This window comes from Armigeres subalbatus, chromosome 1, assembly GCF_024139115.2.
Source record: "Armigeres subalbatus isolate Guangzhou_Male chromosome 1, GZ_Asu_2, whole genome shotgun sequence".
NCBI classification, from domain to species: domain Eukaryota; kingdom Metazoa; phylum Arthropoda; class Insecta; order Diptera; family Culicidae; genus Armigeres; species Armigeres subalbatus.
Window position 1 is genome coordinate 6922165 of NC_085139.1, and position 20724 is coordinate 6942888.

The following is a 20724-nucleotide window of genomic DNA, read 5'->3' on the forward strand; positions in this document are numbered from 1 at the left end:
GAACACGTAAAAAAAACTTCCTATACAACAAGAATGGATCATTTATATTTAATTCGAGGCCAAATCTTGTTGTCTTGTCTAGTAACGCGAGTGCAACTCTGCAAAAAGACAATGGAACGAAGTGATATGAAGTTGTTCTACGTAATCGTTAATATGTGGGAAGAATCAATGCACCTGCGCCATTTCCTATCACGCTATGAAAGAGTTTCACAGAAACGCAAAACAAAATATTTTCTTGAAAGAGCTCATGTTCTAAGCGATCGACTGCAATCCTCCGAACACCTTAGAACTCCGTACAATAGAGAGATATTGGGCCATTGTGAAGCGAAACCTTGGAAAATCGAAAGGATAGGCAAATAATGAGAAAGATTTGGCTAAAAAGTGGGAAAAGTCTTCCAGACTGATGACTAAGGACGCTGTGCAAAACCGTATGGGTAGGATTAAACGCAAAGTGCAAGCTAATGTATATAACAAGTCCAAATAATAATATTTTGTTTGAAATAATTTGTTTATAATCTCTTTGCTATGATGAGTTACCTATATCTAATTTAGAAATAAATGAGAGAAATCTTTTACTGCAAGTTTTTCTTTGGTCAGATATTGCTGTGTGCATCCGTTAGTATCTGATTTAATGAAAATATTCGAGAATCTAGCTTTGGTCTCGGAAATTATCAGAACATGCAAGGCACATGATTCTTGTCATATTATGTTTGTGTCAGGAAGCCTTGTTGCTAGATGCGTTTGTCAATATCAAACTCAGTTGATGACAAATGATATGTTGTTATCGTAGATGCTGCTCGAATTTTGATTCTCTATTTATTTTATTTATTCAGACTAAGGCTAAGGTCTACGGAGGGTCCGCAAGTCATCTTCCACCTGATCGATCCACCTTGCCCGCTGCGCAACTCGCCTTCTTGTGTCCGTCGGATCGTTGTCGAGAACCATTTTCACAGGGTTACAGTCCGACATTCTGGCTACGTGCCCGTCCCACTGCAGTCGTCCGATTTTCGCGGTGTGAACGATGGATGGTTCTCCCAGCAGCTCATGCAACTTGTGGTTCATTCGCCTCCTCAACATACCGTCCGCCATCTGCATCCCACCATAGATGGTACGCAGCACTTTCCTTTCGAAAACTCCGCGTTGGTCCTCCACGAGCATCGTCCAGGTCTCATGTCCATAGAGGACTACCAGTCTAATGAGCGTTTTGTAGATTGTCAGTTTGGTACGGCGGCGAACTCTATTCGATCGGAGCGTCTTGCGGAGTCCAAAGTACGTACGATTTCCAGCCACTATGCGTCTCCGAATTTCTCTGCTGGTATCATTTTCGGCAGTCACCAGTGAGCCCAAGTGCACAAATTCTTCTACCACCTCGATTTCGTCACCACCGATGCAAACTCGCGGTGGGTGGCTCACATTGTCTTCTCTTGAACCTCTCCCTATCATGTACTTCGTCTTCGACGTGTTGATGACTAGTCCGATCCGCTTGGCTTCCCTCTTCAGTCTGATGTAGGCTTCCTCCATCTTCTCAAAGTTACGTGCCATAATATCTATGTCGTCGGCTAAGCCAAATAGTTGGACGGACTAATTGAAAATTGTACCACTCGTGTTAATCCCTGCTCTTCGTATTACCCCTTCCAAAGCGATGTTGGATAGCAGACACGAAAGACCATCACCTAGCCGCAACCCTCTGCGGGTTTCGAAGGGACTCGAGAATGCCCCTGAAACTTTGATCAACCGTGTCAGTTTATCCAGAAATCCGTGTTCGTGCATTAGCTGCCATAGCTGGTCCTGATCGATTGTATCATATGCGGCTTTGAAGTCGATGAATAGATGCTGTGTGGGCACGTTGAATTCGCGGCATTTCTGCAGTACTTGGCGAATGGCGAACACCTGGTCCGTGGTGGAGCGTACGCCCATAAAACCCGCCTGGTACTGCCCCATGAACTCCCTTGCAATTGGTGCTAGTCGACGGCATAAAATGTGGGAGAGTACCTTGTAGGCGGCGTTCAGTAATGTGATTGCACGGTAGTTGCTACAATCCTTTTTGTATGTAGATGGGACACACGACACCTTACATCCACTCCTGCGGCAAAACTCCCTCCTCCCAAATCGTGGTAATGACCAGCGCTCTAGCCAGTGCCTCACCACCGTGTTTAAATAGCTCTCCTGGTAGTTGGTCAACCCCAGGGGCTTTGTTGTTCTTCAGCCGACCAATCGCCTCCTGGATTTCCTGGAGATCCGGAGCCAGTAAAATTATGTCCTGCGCGCGTTCTCCCAGGTCCATCACCATACCGCCATCTTCGTCTGCCACATCAGGTGTTCTTCGAAGTAATATATTCCTTACCAACCATAGAATTCCTTGACATCTATGAGTATGTCGTCGGTGAGACGCGAGCCCGATCCAGTTCATGAAAGCAGCGCGTGCGGACGTGCTTTTTGCGCGAGCATTTTTTCAAGTTTTTTTAATCGTTTATTCTACATTTACGTTTCGCTTCGTCGTGTTGGCGTTATTTTCTCCCGGACCGGTCATGTAAAACTCGGTGACTACTCTTGGAGGCGCGGGTAACCCCTCCAAGCAGCTTTTGCAGAGCATCGTGTTCTCGCCGTTGCCGCTCGACGACGCCGGCAATTCGCCGAAAAAGAGAAAGAAGCAGCAATCGCAGCTCTCGCAGAAGCAACCGGAGCGGAAGGAGAATTTACGCCGGATTTACGCCGGATTTACGCCCAGAAATTCGCCAGCTGAATGCTAAGGGGCTGAAATGTACTTTCCGGCTCTGCAGCGAGGGCGTGGAAGTTATGCCGGCAAACAAGGACCATCATCAATCCGTCGTGGAGTTTCTCGAGTTTCTCGCTCTACACCCCGGAGTAACTGATGCCAATATTCGCGCAGCTTGCCACTCGGCTGCGCGGAAGTAAAACCCGTTTCGACCGGATCATCACTCTTGGCATGTTCATCATTGAAAATGGCTGCTATAGTGGGCCAGGTCAACTGTGAAGCTTGCTCGCTGAAGAGCAAAACCATCGAGCTGAAGGATTTCCTCAGAAGAAAGAAATAGACGTGGCGTTCATAACCGAAACGCACCTAAAACCAAGGATGTTATCGATCATTTAGTAATTCGCGTTCGATCATTTAGTAGTTTGTCAATAACTCATTCCAGAAGCTAAATTTCAAAATGTGTTTTTTGGTGGACTTCTAGTGCGAAGGTTTTTCTGCAACTCTGCCTTATGGTTCGTTGTTTGAATTCCACTAGTATCGGAGCTATAACTATAGTTTCAGTAACTTAGACTAAATGATAATAAAATTCCAATCATTTAGTTTAAGTTACTGCAACTAGCGCTATAACTCCGTTATTAGTTGAATTATAACAACGAACCATAGGCAGAGTTGTAGGAAAACCTTCGCACTAGAAGTCCACCATACAACACAATTTTGATATTCAGCTTCTGGAATGAGTTATTGACAAGCTTCTAAATGATCGAACGCAAATTACTAAATGATCGATAACATCCTTGAAAACCGGAGGTGAACGTCAATATTCCGGACTTTCGAATTGTGTGACTAGACCGGCCGATCAGGGGAGGTGGTGTGGCCCTCGTTCTTCGTTACAACATAAACTGTCGCCTGCTGCCAAGCTTCAAGCTGAGCATCGTTGAGGCCATCGGTGTTGGAATTACTATCTCTGCCGGCACAATCACGCTCATCGCGGCATACTACCCATCTCAAGCTAAAGCTGGCGACGGATCATCGGCCGTTCTTCGGAGGGACATCATCAAGCTTACGCGGAGACAAGGTCAGTTCATCATTGCTGGCGACCTGAATACCAAGCACCAAGCCTGGGGCAACAGTCGCTGCAATCAAAACGGAACCATATGGAGCAACGACATGGAGGAAGGTCACTATACAATCCTGAACCCGGATTCCCCCACTCGGGCTGAGTCGGTCCGGCGTCCATTCCACAATCGACTTGTACATCACAAACAACATGAACGACCACATCGCCCAGCCGGTCGTCTACCAGGAGCACATCTCGGATCACTACCCGGTGGTGGCGGCCTCCATCCAAGAAGCGTGAACAACATGTGCCAACTGCTCGACTGGTAAGCAACACCCTAAACATTGATATACTCTTTTGATAAGAAAATTATTTTGAGCTTTTTAGTGGAATGTCTTCACTTGTCATAAGACGAGTTAATACAATCCCATTGAATTCCACCACCTTATTGTATCTTGACAGATACGTATTTCGACCTCAACAGTAAGGCCGTCTTCAGTGTCTCGTACTTGACTCGACACTGTCAAGTACGAGACACTGAAGACGGCCTTACTGTTGAGGTCGAAATACCAGAGGCGTCGCGTGGTCAATTCTTCAACCTGTGCACTGTTTGATTAAATTGGTTATTTCTCGAAAAACACATATGAAAGGGACCTGAAATGACACATCCATTATAAACGATTCATCTTCCAGTGCGTCTCTCAAATGTTTGCACTTTGTGTTCATCAGTCTACTTCTCAGCTACGTCCCATTTTCTAAATTACCTAATCTAAACTTAAAAGTGATGATTCGTAAAATTAAAAATTACCATCATGAGAATCGTTTTGTTTTCCTTTTTAACAAATAAGATTTCTATTTATTTTTTTTTTAACTGACCTTTTAAATTATAAACGGAGTTATTTTGGAAAAGGAGACGAAGCCTTAATTGAAAAATAGATTTTGAAAAATATTAACCATGATTAACTAATCAATAAACATTTATAACATGCTTATTACTCAATTAATAATTATTCTATTTTTAATTTCTTCCCTTGATCAATATATAGAACAGGACAGATGTCGAACAGTTTACCCTCCATCAGTATGGACATTAGCTCATATAAATTTTATATTTTTTTTTTTGGACCGTGGACATTCGTTACACCCCCTTCATATTTGCTAATTCTGCGACAATATAAAATTTCATCAGAAGATGAAAATGTCTGATTACATTTTGCTAATATTGTCGGATACTTCAATGTCAAATATATTTTATTAACAAATTATTTACATATTTGCTAGCTCTAGCGTCAAAGCACTATGCGACAATACTAGCGCGTCATTAGCATAATGTATTTGTCATCTGCTAATACACTGGGGTAGCTTTTCACGCGGATGAATTTTATCAATTTCTCGGTCTACCTTAATTTCAACATCTTTTCAAATACCACCTGATTTTTCTTCGATTTTTGTGGATTTTCCTTGGGTCAGCTCAATGTTTTGATAAATCTGAAGGCCAGAAATAGCCAAACACAAACCACGTAAAAAGCGACCCCAGTGTAAGCGTTTGCATTATGCAAATGTCGCGCTAGTATTTTCAAGAATTAGCGAATATGTAAATGAGCCATTAATCCCATTCAATATCAAATATCGAAAGCGCTTTTGCCCTGAGGTGCTTTATTCAAAGCAGAACTTTCGTCATGGGACGCTTTGAGAGAGCAGAAATGCGCGCGCTTCACTATTCTCTTTCGATTTTGTTCGATCGCGCGCTCTTCACCGAATCACGCATGCGCTTTTTGAAGCGGTACTCGGTAGGTACCAAACCGTGCACTGCCAACGAAAACGCTTTGCCTACCTATACATTGCCGATTGCGGTTGAGTGGATGACATACACATACAAAATAACGTGTGTATGATGCATGGCAAAGTGTTCTCGGCTGAAAGTTCCGTGTTGAAACAACATGTGGTGGCGGTGGGTCGTTTCGGTATCGTAAAGTAAAATATAACGCGCCCCATCGCAACATTTTGGATGTCTCACATCACGTGCCGGCTATAAACAATCCGTGCATATTTTCCGAATATTTATACCTAATCGTCAAATTTGTATAAAACATGTAACAAATCCCCATAATCCAAATATATATATTTGGATTAGAATGACAAGTAATCAATCGAGTATTTAAATGTTGGGGACGAAATTGCCACCTGTGCAGTGCACAGGTTGCACATGCGGACGCGACGCCTCTGCGAAATACGTATCTGTCAAGATACAATTAAGTGGTGGAATTCAATGGGATTGTATTAAGGACATAGTTGGAGGAGTACCACAATGGCAGTCAATATGGCACCGGACCTTCCACGGGTCAACCCCACACCTCCCGCACTCCTCTCCCACCAACATTCGAATGCATCGAACAGCATCGAACAAAAGTACAATATTCAAATTACTAACCTGTTCACAGCATATTTATTCACTTCCCGTGATAATGAACATGTTTATTCAAAGAGTCCTATGAATTTCGGCTCGAATTTTATCGTAAATCAGCAGTTTCGTGCCAATTTGATAGCCGTTTGCGATTCGGTGGGCTCATCACTGCACTTCACTTCTTCTCAAAGGGCATAGAAAAATCTCTCCGCACATGACCGGCCCGAAATGTTGATAGAATGCAAATTAAACATCCGAAAATCTAATAGAAACTGCTATTTTTGCCCGAAAAACGATTAAAAACTGACCGCGGAGCGAATGTAAACACCGGCAGCGGCAGCAGCAAACTAATACATAGGGTGGTTCAAAAAAATGATTTTGCTCCGCCGCGCTCAATCGATTATGATTCATAATTTGGGTGTCATCCGATGGTTTGGGTTGGTTTGAATAGAGGCTTACCGTGCACAGGTCGTATCAGGTTTGTATGACAGTTGATACGGCGAGGTTGAATTTTACATTATTTTGATTGTGGCACTCCGTCATTGGGCGCTGGCGAGGGGGGGAGACCATATGACTGGATGAAATATTCAAGAGCTTTAATTCCATAGACAATGGACATTGAATGGGGGTTTCAATGGTTGGGAGTCGATTTTAATCGAGGTTGCGAATATTTGATAATAGCCTTGATAATAGGCTTGATAATAAGCATGATAATTAGGCTTATTTTTTGCGTTACATAATCAATGGATCTTTCCTGCGGTGCGGTTTTCGTTTAGTGAAGTCTCCGGAATGTTGCTTTAAGCTATGTGGATTCTCTTTTCGCACGCGTTTGGAGGGAAGGCGCTGTAGCCAGTGTAATGAAAAGTTTAGTTTCTCATACTAGTTTTCATACAAACTTGAACCGGCTAGTGTTCAACCAGTTTTTGTTCAAATCGGTTTTTGGAGGAAACTCGAAGAATGGGACGGAATCGAGTGAGTGTGGTGAAGCTGGGTCGTTTTTTGAACCACCCTACTAATATTCTTTGTTTTTTTACAAATACGACACCAATACTACTACAGTATATGACAGTTTTTATTGTACCAATACTTTCAAAGCTTTGTTTTGGTACTCAACCCACCTTCACCTTAACTCGTCTTATGACAAGTGATTGATATACTCACCAAATATTTGATCCGTCTGCGAAATGTCACTCGCAGGCAGTACCAACGTACTGGGCTGCCTGCGCTTAAGACCCGGTGCAATCGCATGACCAAAATTATCCGTGCCGAAATGGTGGACCTCGGAAATAGTGACTGTTTCCATAAGATCCGCTCTTTCCCAGACTGTGCTAAGTCGTTCTGGAAGTTAACAAAAATTCTAAAATCTAAGCCTCGACCCATTCCACCTTTGATCCCATTAGACAGCAATGGCTCTAAGAATCGCTTGATAACTCCTGCATAGAAGGTTACTAAAATAGGTCGTCACTTCGTCAGCTCACACAATCTGGGACAGAACATCGTCAGTCCACATGAAGCAGCTGTTAACGAGCGTTCTAACAACATCCATCTTATTCCCACAGCTCCACTACGTGGAAGGACCTGAAGCTTGTCGGCGTTATAAATTACACCGTCGTTGACTGGGAGCGATATCGGCCAGTGCACCGCGACGTCACGCACTGTATCAACTGCTTCAACTTCGGGCACGGCACCAGGAACTGCCGCATGAAGCCGCGCTGCAACAAGTGTGGCAAACCCCACATTCCCAACGGCTTCTCGGAGGAGTTGGAGATCTCAGCTGGTGAACTGACGGCCTATATCAAATCATCGAAAAACATGAAGGCTCCAAGCTTCGACAGCATTCTGAATCTCGAACTCAAACATATGACTAACATAGACAACATATAACATACAAGTTTGTCTCAAAAACCTCCGCCATGGCCTTACTCGATTTCAACATCGCACAACATCGTCGCAGGCGTCCCCCAGGGCAGTATCCTTGGGCTCCTGCTTTACAATCTTTTCACCTCCGACATGCCAGAACCTCCAGAAGGCTCTGTTCGCAGATGACACCTCCATCATCTACAATGGTAGAGTGATTAGAGCGCTAGTAGCAGAACTCCAACAAGGACTGGATTTCCTGACAGAGTACCTCACCAGCTGGAAGATCTGTATTGACGCGGCGAAGACCCAGGTCATCATTATCTCCCACTCTAAATCCCCTAAACATGTTTCGCTTGAGGACTGTAAAATCATCCTCAATGGCACGACTGAGGAATGGGCCAATGAGGCCGACTATCTTGGCTCGACTCTCGACACCTTAACTTATTTTCCTGCAACATGTTGACAAGAGTAACGAGTGTAACGTTTTGTTGAAACTACTGTAACCTTTGATCAACCGCCGGTCGTCATTGTCCCTGAAGAATAAGCTTGCAGTCTACAAGCAAATCATCCTCCCTGTGATCGAATACGGCATGCCGGTCTGTGAGAGTTGCGCCAAAACCCACCATCTCAAACTGCAACGGGTACAAAACAAATTCCTGCGGATGATCATGAACACCCCACCCAGAACATCTGAGGTCCATCGTCTGGCCGGGATGAAAACACTTCACGAGCGCTTTGGTGAGTGTAAAGATAGGTTTAGGGTCCATTGCTTACACTCGGACAAGGAAATTATTAGTGCGCTCGTTCCAATTTAGGTTATCAAATTGTTTTGGTATATTAGTGTAAATATTAGTTAGATTATCATTTTTTTAAATGAACTAATGTCTGCAAAAGGCTCTCATATCGTATTAGAAACTTTTTCAAATTACTTCCTATTTCAAAATTAACCTTATTTTTTTTTAAAGTTCGTTTATTTGGCAGGCTCAGGCGTGTATAACACTTTACGGACCCATGGTTCTTTGTGTTATATACAATAAATATCATATTTTTTGTACAGTTAGTAAAAGAGGGATAGAAGCCAGTGTACTCGTGGTGACTCGAGGTTAGTTTACAATAATTAAGGATGGACTGGGCTCAGGATTTGGGATAACCTTAAAAATAATCTTAATTGATTCGACTAAGATGGCGACGTTAGAGGTATTGGCTTTCAGTATTTTGGGCTCGGTCCGGTTGTTTCATTAACTACCACTCGGAACACAGTTTAAGGCTCAAAATGAACGTCGTCACAAACTTCATTAACAGAGTGATGGATTTCTCCACCAACCTAGATACAAGAGCCACAAAAACATAATTTTCTCCCAACTCAAGCTGATCGATTACCCCACACGTATAATGAACCGCCTGATTGATCGATCGAGAGAACGACAAGTCACCACCAATGATGGCGTCAGGCCAAATGAAGATCTTCAGTGAAGTTTCGAAACTGTGTATCGGTCGATGGTACACGTCGGACAGCTATCAAACAAAATTCAAAAAAAGTTTGAAAAAAGACTATCCGAACGTCGGAAAGATGCTGCCGCCGGTGAAAAATGTAGTAGAACCGATCGAATGTGATTTACAGGATACCATGCGAAAGTTGTCCAGCGTCAAACACACTGAAAACGAGGATTTCCAGCAACCGCTCCTGTTCCAATAGACTGCAAAGCATGTGAGATCAAGGCAAAACAGCGGAGGACCAAGAGGTAGCCAGCCTCCGGGAAAAAAAGAAGACGCGAGCCTCTTGTTAAACAGATTTTCTTCCTGTCCCTAGCAACGGAGAAGAAGATGGGCGTCGCCGCCAATGGTAGCTTTCATGCTTTATCTTTTGTTCAGTTTTACATTCCTTGATCTATTCTCATAAAAAATGTTTTGCTAAAGAAAGGTAAAATTAAAATCAATTTTGAACGGAAATACAGCACATTTGACGAATTTCGCGCTAATCCTTCTATGGGGCTGGCAGCACTATCTCAGAATCGAATGAAATTTGGTGGGCAGATAGATATGGTATGGCATACTTGATTTTTCAAAAATTGTCAAGAGTAACATTTTTTTATTGATTTAAAAAAAATCGATGTGACTCTAAATTGACAAGACCTACAACATTTGACCCATGACACAAATGTGACACAATGTATGGCGGACTGTCGTGAAATTCCCAGAAGTTTTTTGGAAAAATATCCAAAAAATAAAAAATCGATTTCTACACACAATATTTCTACACACAAATAAATCGCCGAATTCGGTAAAATTTTACCAAAATCGCAACAGCAGAACTGTTCAGTAAATAACTTTACTGATTTTCGGTGATTTTGTGACATTTAAGGAAAAAAAAAATTCTAACGAAAACTTTTTTCATGTCGATATTGAGTGAAAATTTATCAGCGTGTTTTGTGTCTACAGCGCCAAATATAGGTTCAGTAGCCTATCTTCAGCCCTTCTTCAACCAACGACACATTTTGGACGTATGAAAATTTGTTTAGGAAGAAATTTAGCATAATCTAACATTATGTGGACCAACATTTGAAAAGGGTTTATATTTTCTTTGACTTTTTGTATCGAAGTAACTTAAAAACAATTGGGTTCACAAAAAAAACAAATAATTGCTTTGAAAACGGGCAATGTTGCTGAAACGAAACTGAAGTGTTATTTAATTGTAATAGTGGAAAAGAAGATGTTGTTTTTCAGCAATGGCTAACCACTGATAGGTGTAATTTAGAAACCGTTATAAAGCCTGTAGATGAATTTGTATCGTATTTTATTGAAAAAATTGATAAACTTATATCTCATGACATTATTTGCAAACAGCAATACACTTTTTGAAAAACAAAAAGAGTACTTTAGGTCAAAGTGAAATGTTGTACTGCTGGATTTATCAGAAAATTATTCATTCATTATCCAAAATGGTCCGCAGAGTTATCATTGGAATAATTCCCAGGTAACAATACATCCACTTGAAGTTCACTTTAAAAGAGACGGTAAATTAGAAAACGTTAGCTTTATTATAATTTCAGAAGTAATGACCCATGACACAAAAGCTGTTCACTTATTCACTTCAAAATTAATTGAAACAGTCGATCGATTTTACAAAAAAATACTTTTGTGTCTGGAGCACATTATAAAAATAAAAAGAACTTTGCAAGTCTGTGTAATTTCAATTCAAAACATGGCTTAGAAACAGAATGTCTCCTTTTTTGTCTCTTTTTTTTGCATTGCACGGAAATGGCCCTTGCGAAGCTATTGATGGCTCTCTTAATTATGGAAATACTATTAAGACTTCTCGGGAGTTGTGCGAATGGGCAGTAACACAAACAGACAAAAATATCACTAAATTACATTTCTGTTATATATTGAATGAGCAATACTCAAAAATGGCAGAAGAGTTTGGTGAACTTTTCAAAAAAGCAAAAACTATAACTGGCACACAAAAGTTTCATTCTTCATTCCAATAGCTCATAATAAAATCCTGTCTAAAAAAAATTCCAGCTCAGATGAAAACCCAAAAGTTTTCAAATTGTTCTAGTGAATTAACAAATTAATGAGTATGCAAGTAGAAATAAGAATTAAATGTAGTAACAAATAAAATTGAAGAAAACAGAAAAATCCGTAAAAGTTATTATTTTTTGAATGTGCGTTTATCTGGAATCCCCCTAATGAAATTATCTACCGAGCTTCATCGTTTGGAATCATAATGTTTCGAATCGACCTCCATTTTTTTTTTTGCTAAACCAATTTTAATCTTTACATTGATTGATTTATTTTCTCGGTGAACGAAACGCTCTTTTATGTATCAGATTTTACAGTTTAGACAAATTTACAATAGTCCATCAAACATCACAATTCTGTAATAGTGGTCATTTGTGTGTAACATTGATATAAGAAATCTAGGAAAATATCCACTCTTTTCAAATGTTGGTCCACATTAATGTTAGATTACGCTAAATTGCTTCCCAAACAAATTTTTATACTTCCAAAATGTGTCGTAGGTTGATGATAGGCTGCTGAACCTATATTTGGCGCAGTAGACTTAATACACGCTGATAAATTTTCACTCAATATGGACATGAAAAAAGTTTTTGTTAGAACTTTTTTTTCCTTAAATATGTCACAGGAACATTATTCCCAGAAAAGTTATATAATAGGTAGGTATCTGCAGAAAAAAATTAATCGATTTCTGAAATGAAGTTTTTTTGTAATATCGATTTTAATTTTTTAAACTAATTTTTTTCAGTGTAGAAATTAATTTTTAATTTTTGGATATTTTTCCAAAAAACTTCTGGGAATTTCACGACAGTCCGTCATACAACACTTTTTTGTAAGTCTTGTCATTTTATAGATACATCGATTTTTAAAAAAATAATGCAAAATAATTAGGCCTGTATCAAATGTTACCCTTGAAATTTTTTGAAAAACCAACTATGCAAAGTGGCTTTATGCCCACCAAGTTTCATTCGAATCTGAGAAGGTGATGCCAACCGCTGCAGCGCGCTGGTCGAGGTCGCAGGCCACGATTTCTACATTCAACCAGTGATTGTTGGATTTTATAACAATTCTGTATTAGAACCTACCAAAACCTGAATAAGAACTGGGCATGTGGAAAAATGGTTGATTCTTACTTATTTGTGCCAATGCAGTACATACGATTATGATGACTCTGCAACAATTGACAAACGATTCTCGATCTTTCCTATACGCCATAGGAGTAACTGGGGTAATATGAACCCCCTGGGGCAAAACGACCTTTTAGAATTTTAGCGGTGTTCTAGGAATATTTTCAAGAATATTTACTACTGGATTGGTAGTTCGAGATCCGAACTACATGCGCTGTAGTAAATACTCTAGAAAAACTGCCGAAAATGTACAAAAAAATGCAAAAGCGTCGTTTTGCCCCAGGGGGTGCATATTACCCCAGTTCACCTTAATCGATCCTGTCCATTCTTCGATGGAGTGACATTCTCGCTGTCCCTTAGTAGCGATCCAGCCAATTAATGTGAGATCTCGTGCATGATAAATATTAATATATTAGTTCGCCGCAATATTTTTTTTTTAAATTATATTCACATTTGCATCAATGCGTGATTGCCATTCAGTAAAATAATTTTAATCTGCACATACACATAACCAACGATTTCTATATTCGAAAGCAGCGCAACGAAGGAAAATAATTTCTAATGGCATTTAGTTTGATGAATTGTTAATTGAAGTTAAAAGTGTTTTCTGGATTATTTTCTTACGTCTTCAGTATAAATTGCTTTAGTTTTGTGCATAGTGGAAAAATAATGTAATAAGGGCGGTCGAACTTGGTGAAACCCATTGATTCCAGTGCATTGTTCAGAGGTGCAAGCTGCAGAGTTTGTCCTAAGGACAAGAAATGTGCAAGGATTCAAAGTCAAAATATTCAATTGCAATGCATTTGCAGACGTGCGGCTAACAAAGCAAACCATGCTGAGGGAAGCTGGGTTCGATTGTCCGGTTTAGCAAATTGTGGGTTGTCAATTGTCTCGAATTCCCAGGGCATAGAAGTGTCATCGTATTAGCCACATCATATACGAATGCAAAAATGGTAAACTTGGCTTACGAGCCTCGCAGTTTAATAACTGTGTCAAATGAACACTAAGCCGCGAGGCGGCAATATACCAGTGGGGGATGTAATGTCAAAACAAGGAACATAACATAGCATTCGGGTTGAATGAGTTCTAATCGGTGTATACACTTCGTTACCAGATAATTTTATCATTTGCGAATATTTTATCTATCCCTACGGCATTGTTGCACGAGAAAGGCAAAAAGATCTTAATTTTTCACATTATAAAGAACACTGATATAGTTTGTTATAATTTTGATTACAGATTTTTGATGCTGTGAACTTGTAATTCTCCAGAATTATGCACATCATCTTAGTTGAATGCATTTGACTTGCCAAAGGATGAAGGCTGTTGAGCTTTTTTTTTCTTTCAATGCCTTTGAGTGCATAAGCCAATGATTGATGAAATCTAAAAGAAAATTTGTAGAACTTTTGAGGTATAATTTTTTTTATCGGTCAGAGTTGTGTGATTGTTGAAAGATCATCACCAATGGCCTGTCGACGTGAGACTAAGCCCATCTGCACCCGATGATAATCAATACGAAGAATTCATACACATTTAGATTCTGAATTCCAGCAAAACCCATTCGTTCTGCCCTGCACAATTCAATTGAATGTATAATAGTGAATTCACGATAAGATTTTGCAATACAACCATCATCCTCATATCCATCGCATCCCTTTTTTAGAGAGAATACAAAACAACGCACAATAGAGCGATATTTTGCTTACTCAGATCGAAAGATATTAACCCCGAACAAAAAAAGAAATCACAGTCTGTTTCTTTGATGTTGGGATCTCGAAACGCGGGAGAAGCATCACCTGCTAGGCGGACTTTGCACTTCACTTCCCAGGAGTAGACGAGATTTCCATCCGTCTGTGTCCTGAGCTGGAAGGCTCACCTAAATATTTCAAATAAGCATTGATTTTCATATTAAATGCATTTTTTTCTTGCTTTTGGACGGCAACACGTGTGCTGCATTAGTTGCGCTGCGTGCTCGCTTGGGCACGTGTTCCCGAAAGAAAACTGTATCACATCCGCCTATCCGTCCATCAGACAGCGTAAATCAGGTGAGAGATGACGCGATATGTGATGCGGATCAGTGTTTCTCAACTTGCTGTTACAAATGTCAGAATTTAGAATCCTATCAAAGTAAAATTGCGTTTTTCTATGTTTTCTATGCAGGATGGATTTAAAAAATGATAATGTAGTTGATAGTGAAGAAAAATGAAGTCAATTGTAAAATGATCGTGGAAAACTTCCAGTACTAATCTAAAAATAAGTTGTTTTTATTCAAGTCTCCACAAACATCAAGTGATGAGTAGTAGTATAGTGACAAATAAGGTAGGAGGTGTAATACACGGAACAAATGAATATGTTTATCAGAGATATGAAATATTGGTTAGTCGGTTGAGAACCGATGCGATATAATTTGATTGTCAGCCCCTATTCATGCCAGTAGTGATGCTTCCCACAGACAAGCACCGGAGAGGGAATTTTCCTCTATTCTACTGTTATCTATGGGGTACCTGTGAATGCGTTCCCGTCTTCCTCCGCATATCAAACATTTTCAATTATAATGATCTGAGCTGTGATCTGGTTTGGACTACGGTAGTACTGCAAGAGGGAGATACTTTCTATTGAATGCAGCTCCGTTACACACATTGAATGAGACATAATCCTAATTAATTGATGCGAAATATTTTACCGGTTCAACCCCGGTTTGTACGAGAGTACAAGTTTGGTGCTTGTTGGTTTGAAACGAAAATTCTACCTTTAATAAAATGGTCTTACTTCTCTGCCCGACAGAGACGTCGGAATAGGGGGTACGTGAATTAAAGCTCCGGTGGTCGGTGCCATCCTTTCGTAGGCCTGTGCTCAGTCCCAATCGTGGGTAATTATTTTCGGATTAAATTTGCTTCACTTCACTTGGGTGCACCACTCAGAATTCCGTTTGGTTTGTCCACCCCAAGTTGGCAATGTGCTACCTAGCCAGGACGATTCCAGCGAAGCGTATTTCGCTTGGTACAGGTGGGACAACCAGTCGGAGGATTTCATCCTTACTTCACAAAGGAATCATGACGAAAGAATCAAAACATTTCTGTGTGTACCTTTAAACCGATCGGATCGGATTGGGAAAGTTCGTTCGCTTTTCTCATTCAAATGCGACGTTTTCTGACGATTTGAAAGATAGTCGAGCTCCTAACAATGGCCGCTGGGTTTGCTATTGTTCACGGATCAGAGTTTGTGACCTCGATTCCGGAGTTCAAGGAATCTTGACAATGAAATTTTGAGAGGGTTATGAGAGGACTTGTTAGATGTTTCAATGCTAGATGTATAAATGTGAAAAACCTGACATTTTTTTTGACAAATTCTTGAATACACTGTATTTTATTCCAAGAAAATACGACAGTAATATTTTGAAGATACATTTGGATGACGAGTTTGAAAAAAAATGAGCTATACTAATGTCTGTAAAAATACACATTACGCAATGGTGTTTACTTTTGTTAATTAATCTTATCCTAGTGAAATAAATTTATGAACGAATGAGCTGTAAATGATACAATCAACGTTGGATCTTGATACTATTCAGTGCAATTCTACTCTTCAATGCCAATTTCAGCTACAAAGACAAACTTTTATCAAAGAGCGGTGCGATTAGGAGAAAGAGAAGGACGTTGAGGTTGAGTGGAAATAATTTTCAGAACTTCTGACTACAGCCTAAAACAGATGGGCTATGGATGAAGAAAGTTAGAGAGGAGGGCCACGCGACAGTCTTAACTTCCAGCATCACTTACCGTCAACCGCCGTCAGCGAGGCGTACGAGCGAACATCGTCTTCGTCCACTTCCGCCGCTACCACTGCCGCCGTGCATTCCTGATCCGTTGCTGATATGTTTTGCAAAGGCGGGATATCAAGGGCAGTGGTAGGAAGTGGTAATTGTTGGTGGTGTTTGGCGGGGTGAAAAGGGACCCCAATTAAAAGAAGCAAATCCAGAAGGAAATCCAAGATGCAACCGGCACGACGGGATGAGTTGTTTTGTTTTTCGGCAGTTCAGAGTCGGTGAAGATGGAGATTGTCGATTGGTGGGGTCGTATGCATGAGCGTGTGCGCGAGGATGTATGTTGATGGTGTTGTTATCGATGAAGCCGAAGGTGATGTTTGCGAGGCACGTGGTGGTGGTAATTATAATTAGGTAACAAACGAAAAGCAATTAACGAAGACGAAATTAGTTAATGTGATGCATGAAATTAAAACGATTTTTTTTGCGATACTTAGAAGTGTAGGAGGAATAGGAAAAAAGACAGTAGAGCGATTCCAAGCAACAGCATCAAAATTTAAGAAAATTTTTAAATCATGATTTTCTATTGAGTTGAAACTTTGCACAGTTTTTCAATTTCATCTAAATCGTCATTTTTCGATATCAAGTCTTCATATTGAGTCACGACTAACTTTTCAAAAGGGTGTATGTGAAAATGGTTCAAAAATATTTAAAAAGCTGCACAGCAAAAACGGAATGTTCGATTGTTATGATTTTTTCAGCAAAGTTAGACAACTAAATGGTGATTCTTAAGAAAATGTGCACAGTAAAAAAATTTTTTTTTTTTCTTTAAAAAATATCATTTTTGTCACAAAAACTCAAATATCTCAAAACCCTATCTTTTTACGAACGTAATTTTTTAGGGAAAACGGTCCATTATATTAGCTATCTACCATAAAAATTTAGTGATGGCAAACTAATTAACAAAAATTTATGACATTTCAAACATTTCACAATTTTCAAATATAGCGAACAAAAAAAGATTCCGTGTAATTTTTTTCGAGAATCGCCGTTTGATGCTGATTTTATTGTTAAGGGCCTTGCGTGAGTTAAACAAGTTGTTTGTATGATATTCCATATTTATGTATTCATCGATATTATGTATATTATATGTATAAATATTATATGTATAAATAAATAAAATGAATTAATATTATCCTAAGTATTAAATTAAATGTGGCAGTTACACAATGTTGTTATAGAAACTCTAAGAGTTTTGGGTTTGAATTTTGGTATGGGTTATGATATCATGAAAACAGTTTATTAATACTTATTTTTTATTTATTTTATTCAAATTTTTTAAAATATCGAACACTTTTGAATTATTATCAGCACAGTTTGAGTATAGTTTTGCTTTAATTTTATTTTCCGACAATGGAATGAAACAGTGAAATTTTTGGGTTCCTTGGATCGTTTTCGCGTTATTAAATTGCTCTCTGAGCTCTGAAGCTTTTATTTCGTACTCTTCAGTAGTAGTAAAACAAAATGATAATTTGGTTAAATCTTTTTCTTTTCTACGATTTGCCCAATCAAAAAGTTCTTTCGCAGTTTTAATTGGATGCTCACGTTCTTTGGCTAAACTTGCTCTTGTGGCCATGCGCTTTATTGTTCCTCCAATAGCATCACAAGGACCTTTGCCATGTGATGTAGCAAAAATGCCATTCTGCATCAATTCCGTACATTGATTTAAATTGACATAGGCTCGAAAAATTCTTACGATTTTTGTACTGCGACGCTGCTCCATCAGACATGAAATATATCTTTTGACTTCTTTATGCTTATCAACGCGTAAAAAGTTAATCATTTTTCAATGAACAAGTTTACGGATACTGAATCGTGTCTTAAATCTTCGGAAATTATAATAAAACTTAAGTGTTCAATTTGCGTACTTCCATTAAAATAAATAACGAATGGATGAATTGTAGCTTGTTGTACGTTCCAGTGATGGACTGCACTTCATCTTGCAATACAAAGCTGTAATTTTCAGAAAATCACAAATGACTAAAAATTCACCATTTTGTAAATGTATTTTCGTATTTTTTAAAAAGCTGGATTGTTCTGTTTTAATGAAATCGTGAGGGATTAAACTTTCTAATGTCAAGCAAAAATATGACACAAACTCATCTACAGGTTTTACAATAGTTTCTATGTCACACCTATCCGTGGTCACCCATTGCTCAAATGATAACTGATCAATATATTTTTCTTCAAACTCAGCGAATAAAGTATTTTCCAATGATGAAGAATCTGGACAATCCGAACAAGATCGTAGATAGCAATTTGATGTTGTATTTTCACAAAAAGACTACCAGTTAACATTTTAATATCCTTTGTTAAATTGATTCTTTTCAAACTATGTAAAATAAGATTAATATTCTCATGGGTTGTGCACACACACACATTATGTGTTCCTGAATTGGAAAGAAGCTTACATTGCCTTGGCCGAAGGCTTGCAAATGAGGAAAAACCTATTTTAATATTATCGTGAATTTCCTTGAAGCGTGTGTACGCTTCTTTCAAAGTCGTCATCATTAATCGTTTTTGGATTGCTTGACGCTTTCCATCTTTTTACTGATACATAATCTTTTGACCAGGCATAGCTCGACTTACTTCATCATCTTCAAAATATTGAACTACTATTTCTTTTGTCTCATCTGTTAATGCAGTACTAGACCTAGTATTTTTGGTTGAAAGACAGTTATTCTTCAATTGTTTTGCCTCTTTTACTGTATTTCTATTGGTTTTGAACTCATCAATGGCATCCTGAATAGACCACGAACTTGGCAGCATCGACAAAATCAATAATTTTTCTTTCCTTGTCGTGGCTGCATTCGAGAACCTTTCCTTCATATTTATAATTACCTCATCGTAGTCTGTATTTTCCACATCATCAGGTCCTAATTTGAAGAAGTTTCTTCGTACAGCTTCGTTTATTTCACGGTATTTTTTCTCCGGGTAATAAACGTAGTCCATCTTACTCCATTTAATCGGAGTCACTTTTATCCCAGCTATGCCCTCGTTAAAGCGTTCGATGTTGACCTTTTGGATACACTCATCTTCCGATTGATATGTTGAAACAGATTTCGCTGATGGTACGGTGGCAAGGCTCTCAGCACTTAATACTTCTGGTAATTCCTCAGTTGTTGTCGATACATCTGGCAATTCCTCAGTTGCTGTCGTTTTCGAACTTCCTGCGCTCTGCTCAACCGATGATATACAGATTGCTCTTTTGTCAACGTTTAGACGGCAGGACGTGCAAATGCGTAAATTTGTATTCAATGTGGACATTGAGCATAACCAGTCGCTTTCAGTTTATCTATGGTGCTTTCGGTGAGATTTCGTAACTCTTTTGAACACTTTTTTCCATCAAACGGCCTACAACAGTTGAGAAAGCGGCTACTCATGTTGTTCGTAATATTTCAATAAACAAAATCACTTTTAAGTTTTTACTGACTAGTTTGGTGTCATTTGCTTGACTGAAAAAAATTACTATAAGATCTTTAACAACCTTAGTAGTAGTAATTTTTTTGCTTTTTCGTGAGCATTGTCATGGTATGTACCTATCATGCATTTGTTGTTGTTGAAGATACCCGTTTCCTCCCGATCATAAAGTCTATTCTCTAAGAGGTATATTTTTTGCAGGTAAACTATAGACGTACACGTGTATATAAATCTTTGATTTTGCAGCTTTTGTCTTAAAAATAACATTTCTGATATGTTTCTATCAACGTTATTATCAACAGGTTTCAACACTATTAAAAGAATTTTTCGCCAGTCACGTGCAATGAAAATTATGACACTATCAATACTTTTGATCACAACACTGGATCGTGTCTAAGTTTCTTATAGATGCTATGAATAATTAAATCCAAATATCATGAAAACAACTTGTTAAAATCACGTCCCTTAACAATAAAATCTGCATCAAACTGCAATTCTCGAAATAACTTACATAGAAAAAAATTTTTTACTAAATGTGAAAATTGTGAAATGTTTGAAATGTCATAACTTTTTGTTTATTAGTTTACCATCACCAAATTTTTATGGTAGATAGCTAATATAATGGACCGTTTTCCCTAAAAAATTACGTTCGAAAAAAGATAGGGTTTTGAGATATTTGAGTTTTTGTGACAAAATGATATTTTAAAGGCAAAAAATTTTTTTTACTGTGCGCATTTTCTTAAGAATCACCATTTAGTTGTCTAACTTTGCTGAAAAATCATAACAATCGAACATTCCGTT

At 39.0% G+C, this 20724-nt stretch overlaps 1 protein-coding gene across 13 annotated transcripts in view; it reads right to left on the reverse strand.

The window, feature by feature from the left end:
* LOC134220467 (DNA-binding protein RFX2) overlaps nt 1-20724 on the reverse strand; it is a 201083-nt gene that overhangs the window by 104365 nt on the left and 75994 nt on the right. For 8 of the 13 annotated variants that reach the window (XM_062699529.1, XM_062699585.1, XM_062699566.1 and 5 more), the window contains one exon: nt 16460-16549. The exons of the other annotated variants lie outside the window; for them this stretch is intronic. In XM_062699529.1, the coding sequence (XP_062555513.1) occupies nt 16460-16549 (90 nt within the window). The remainder of the gene's footprint in view (nt 1-16459; nt 16550-20724) is intronic. 13 annotated transcript variants of the gene reach the window in all.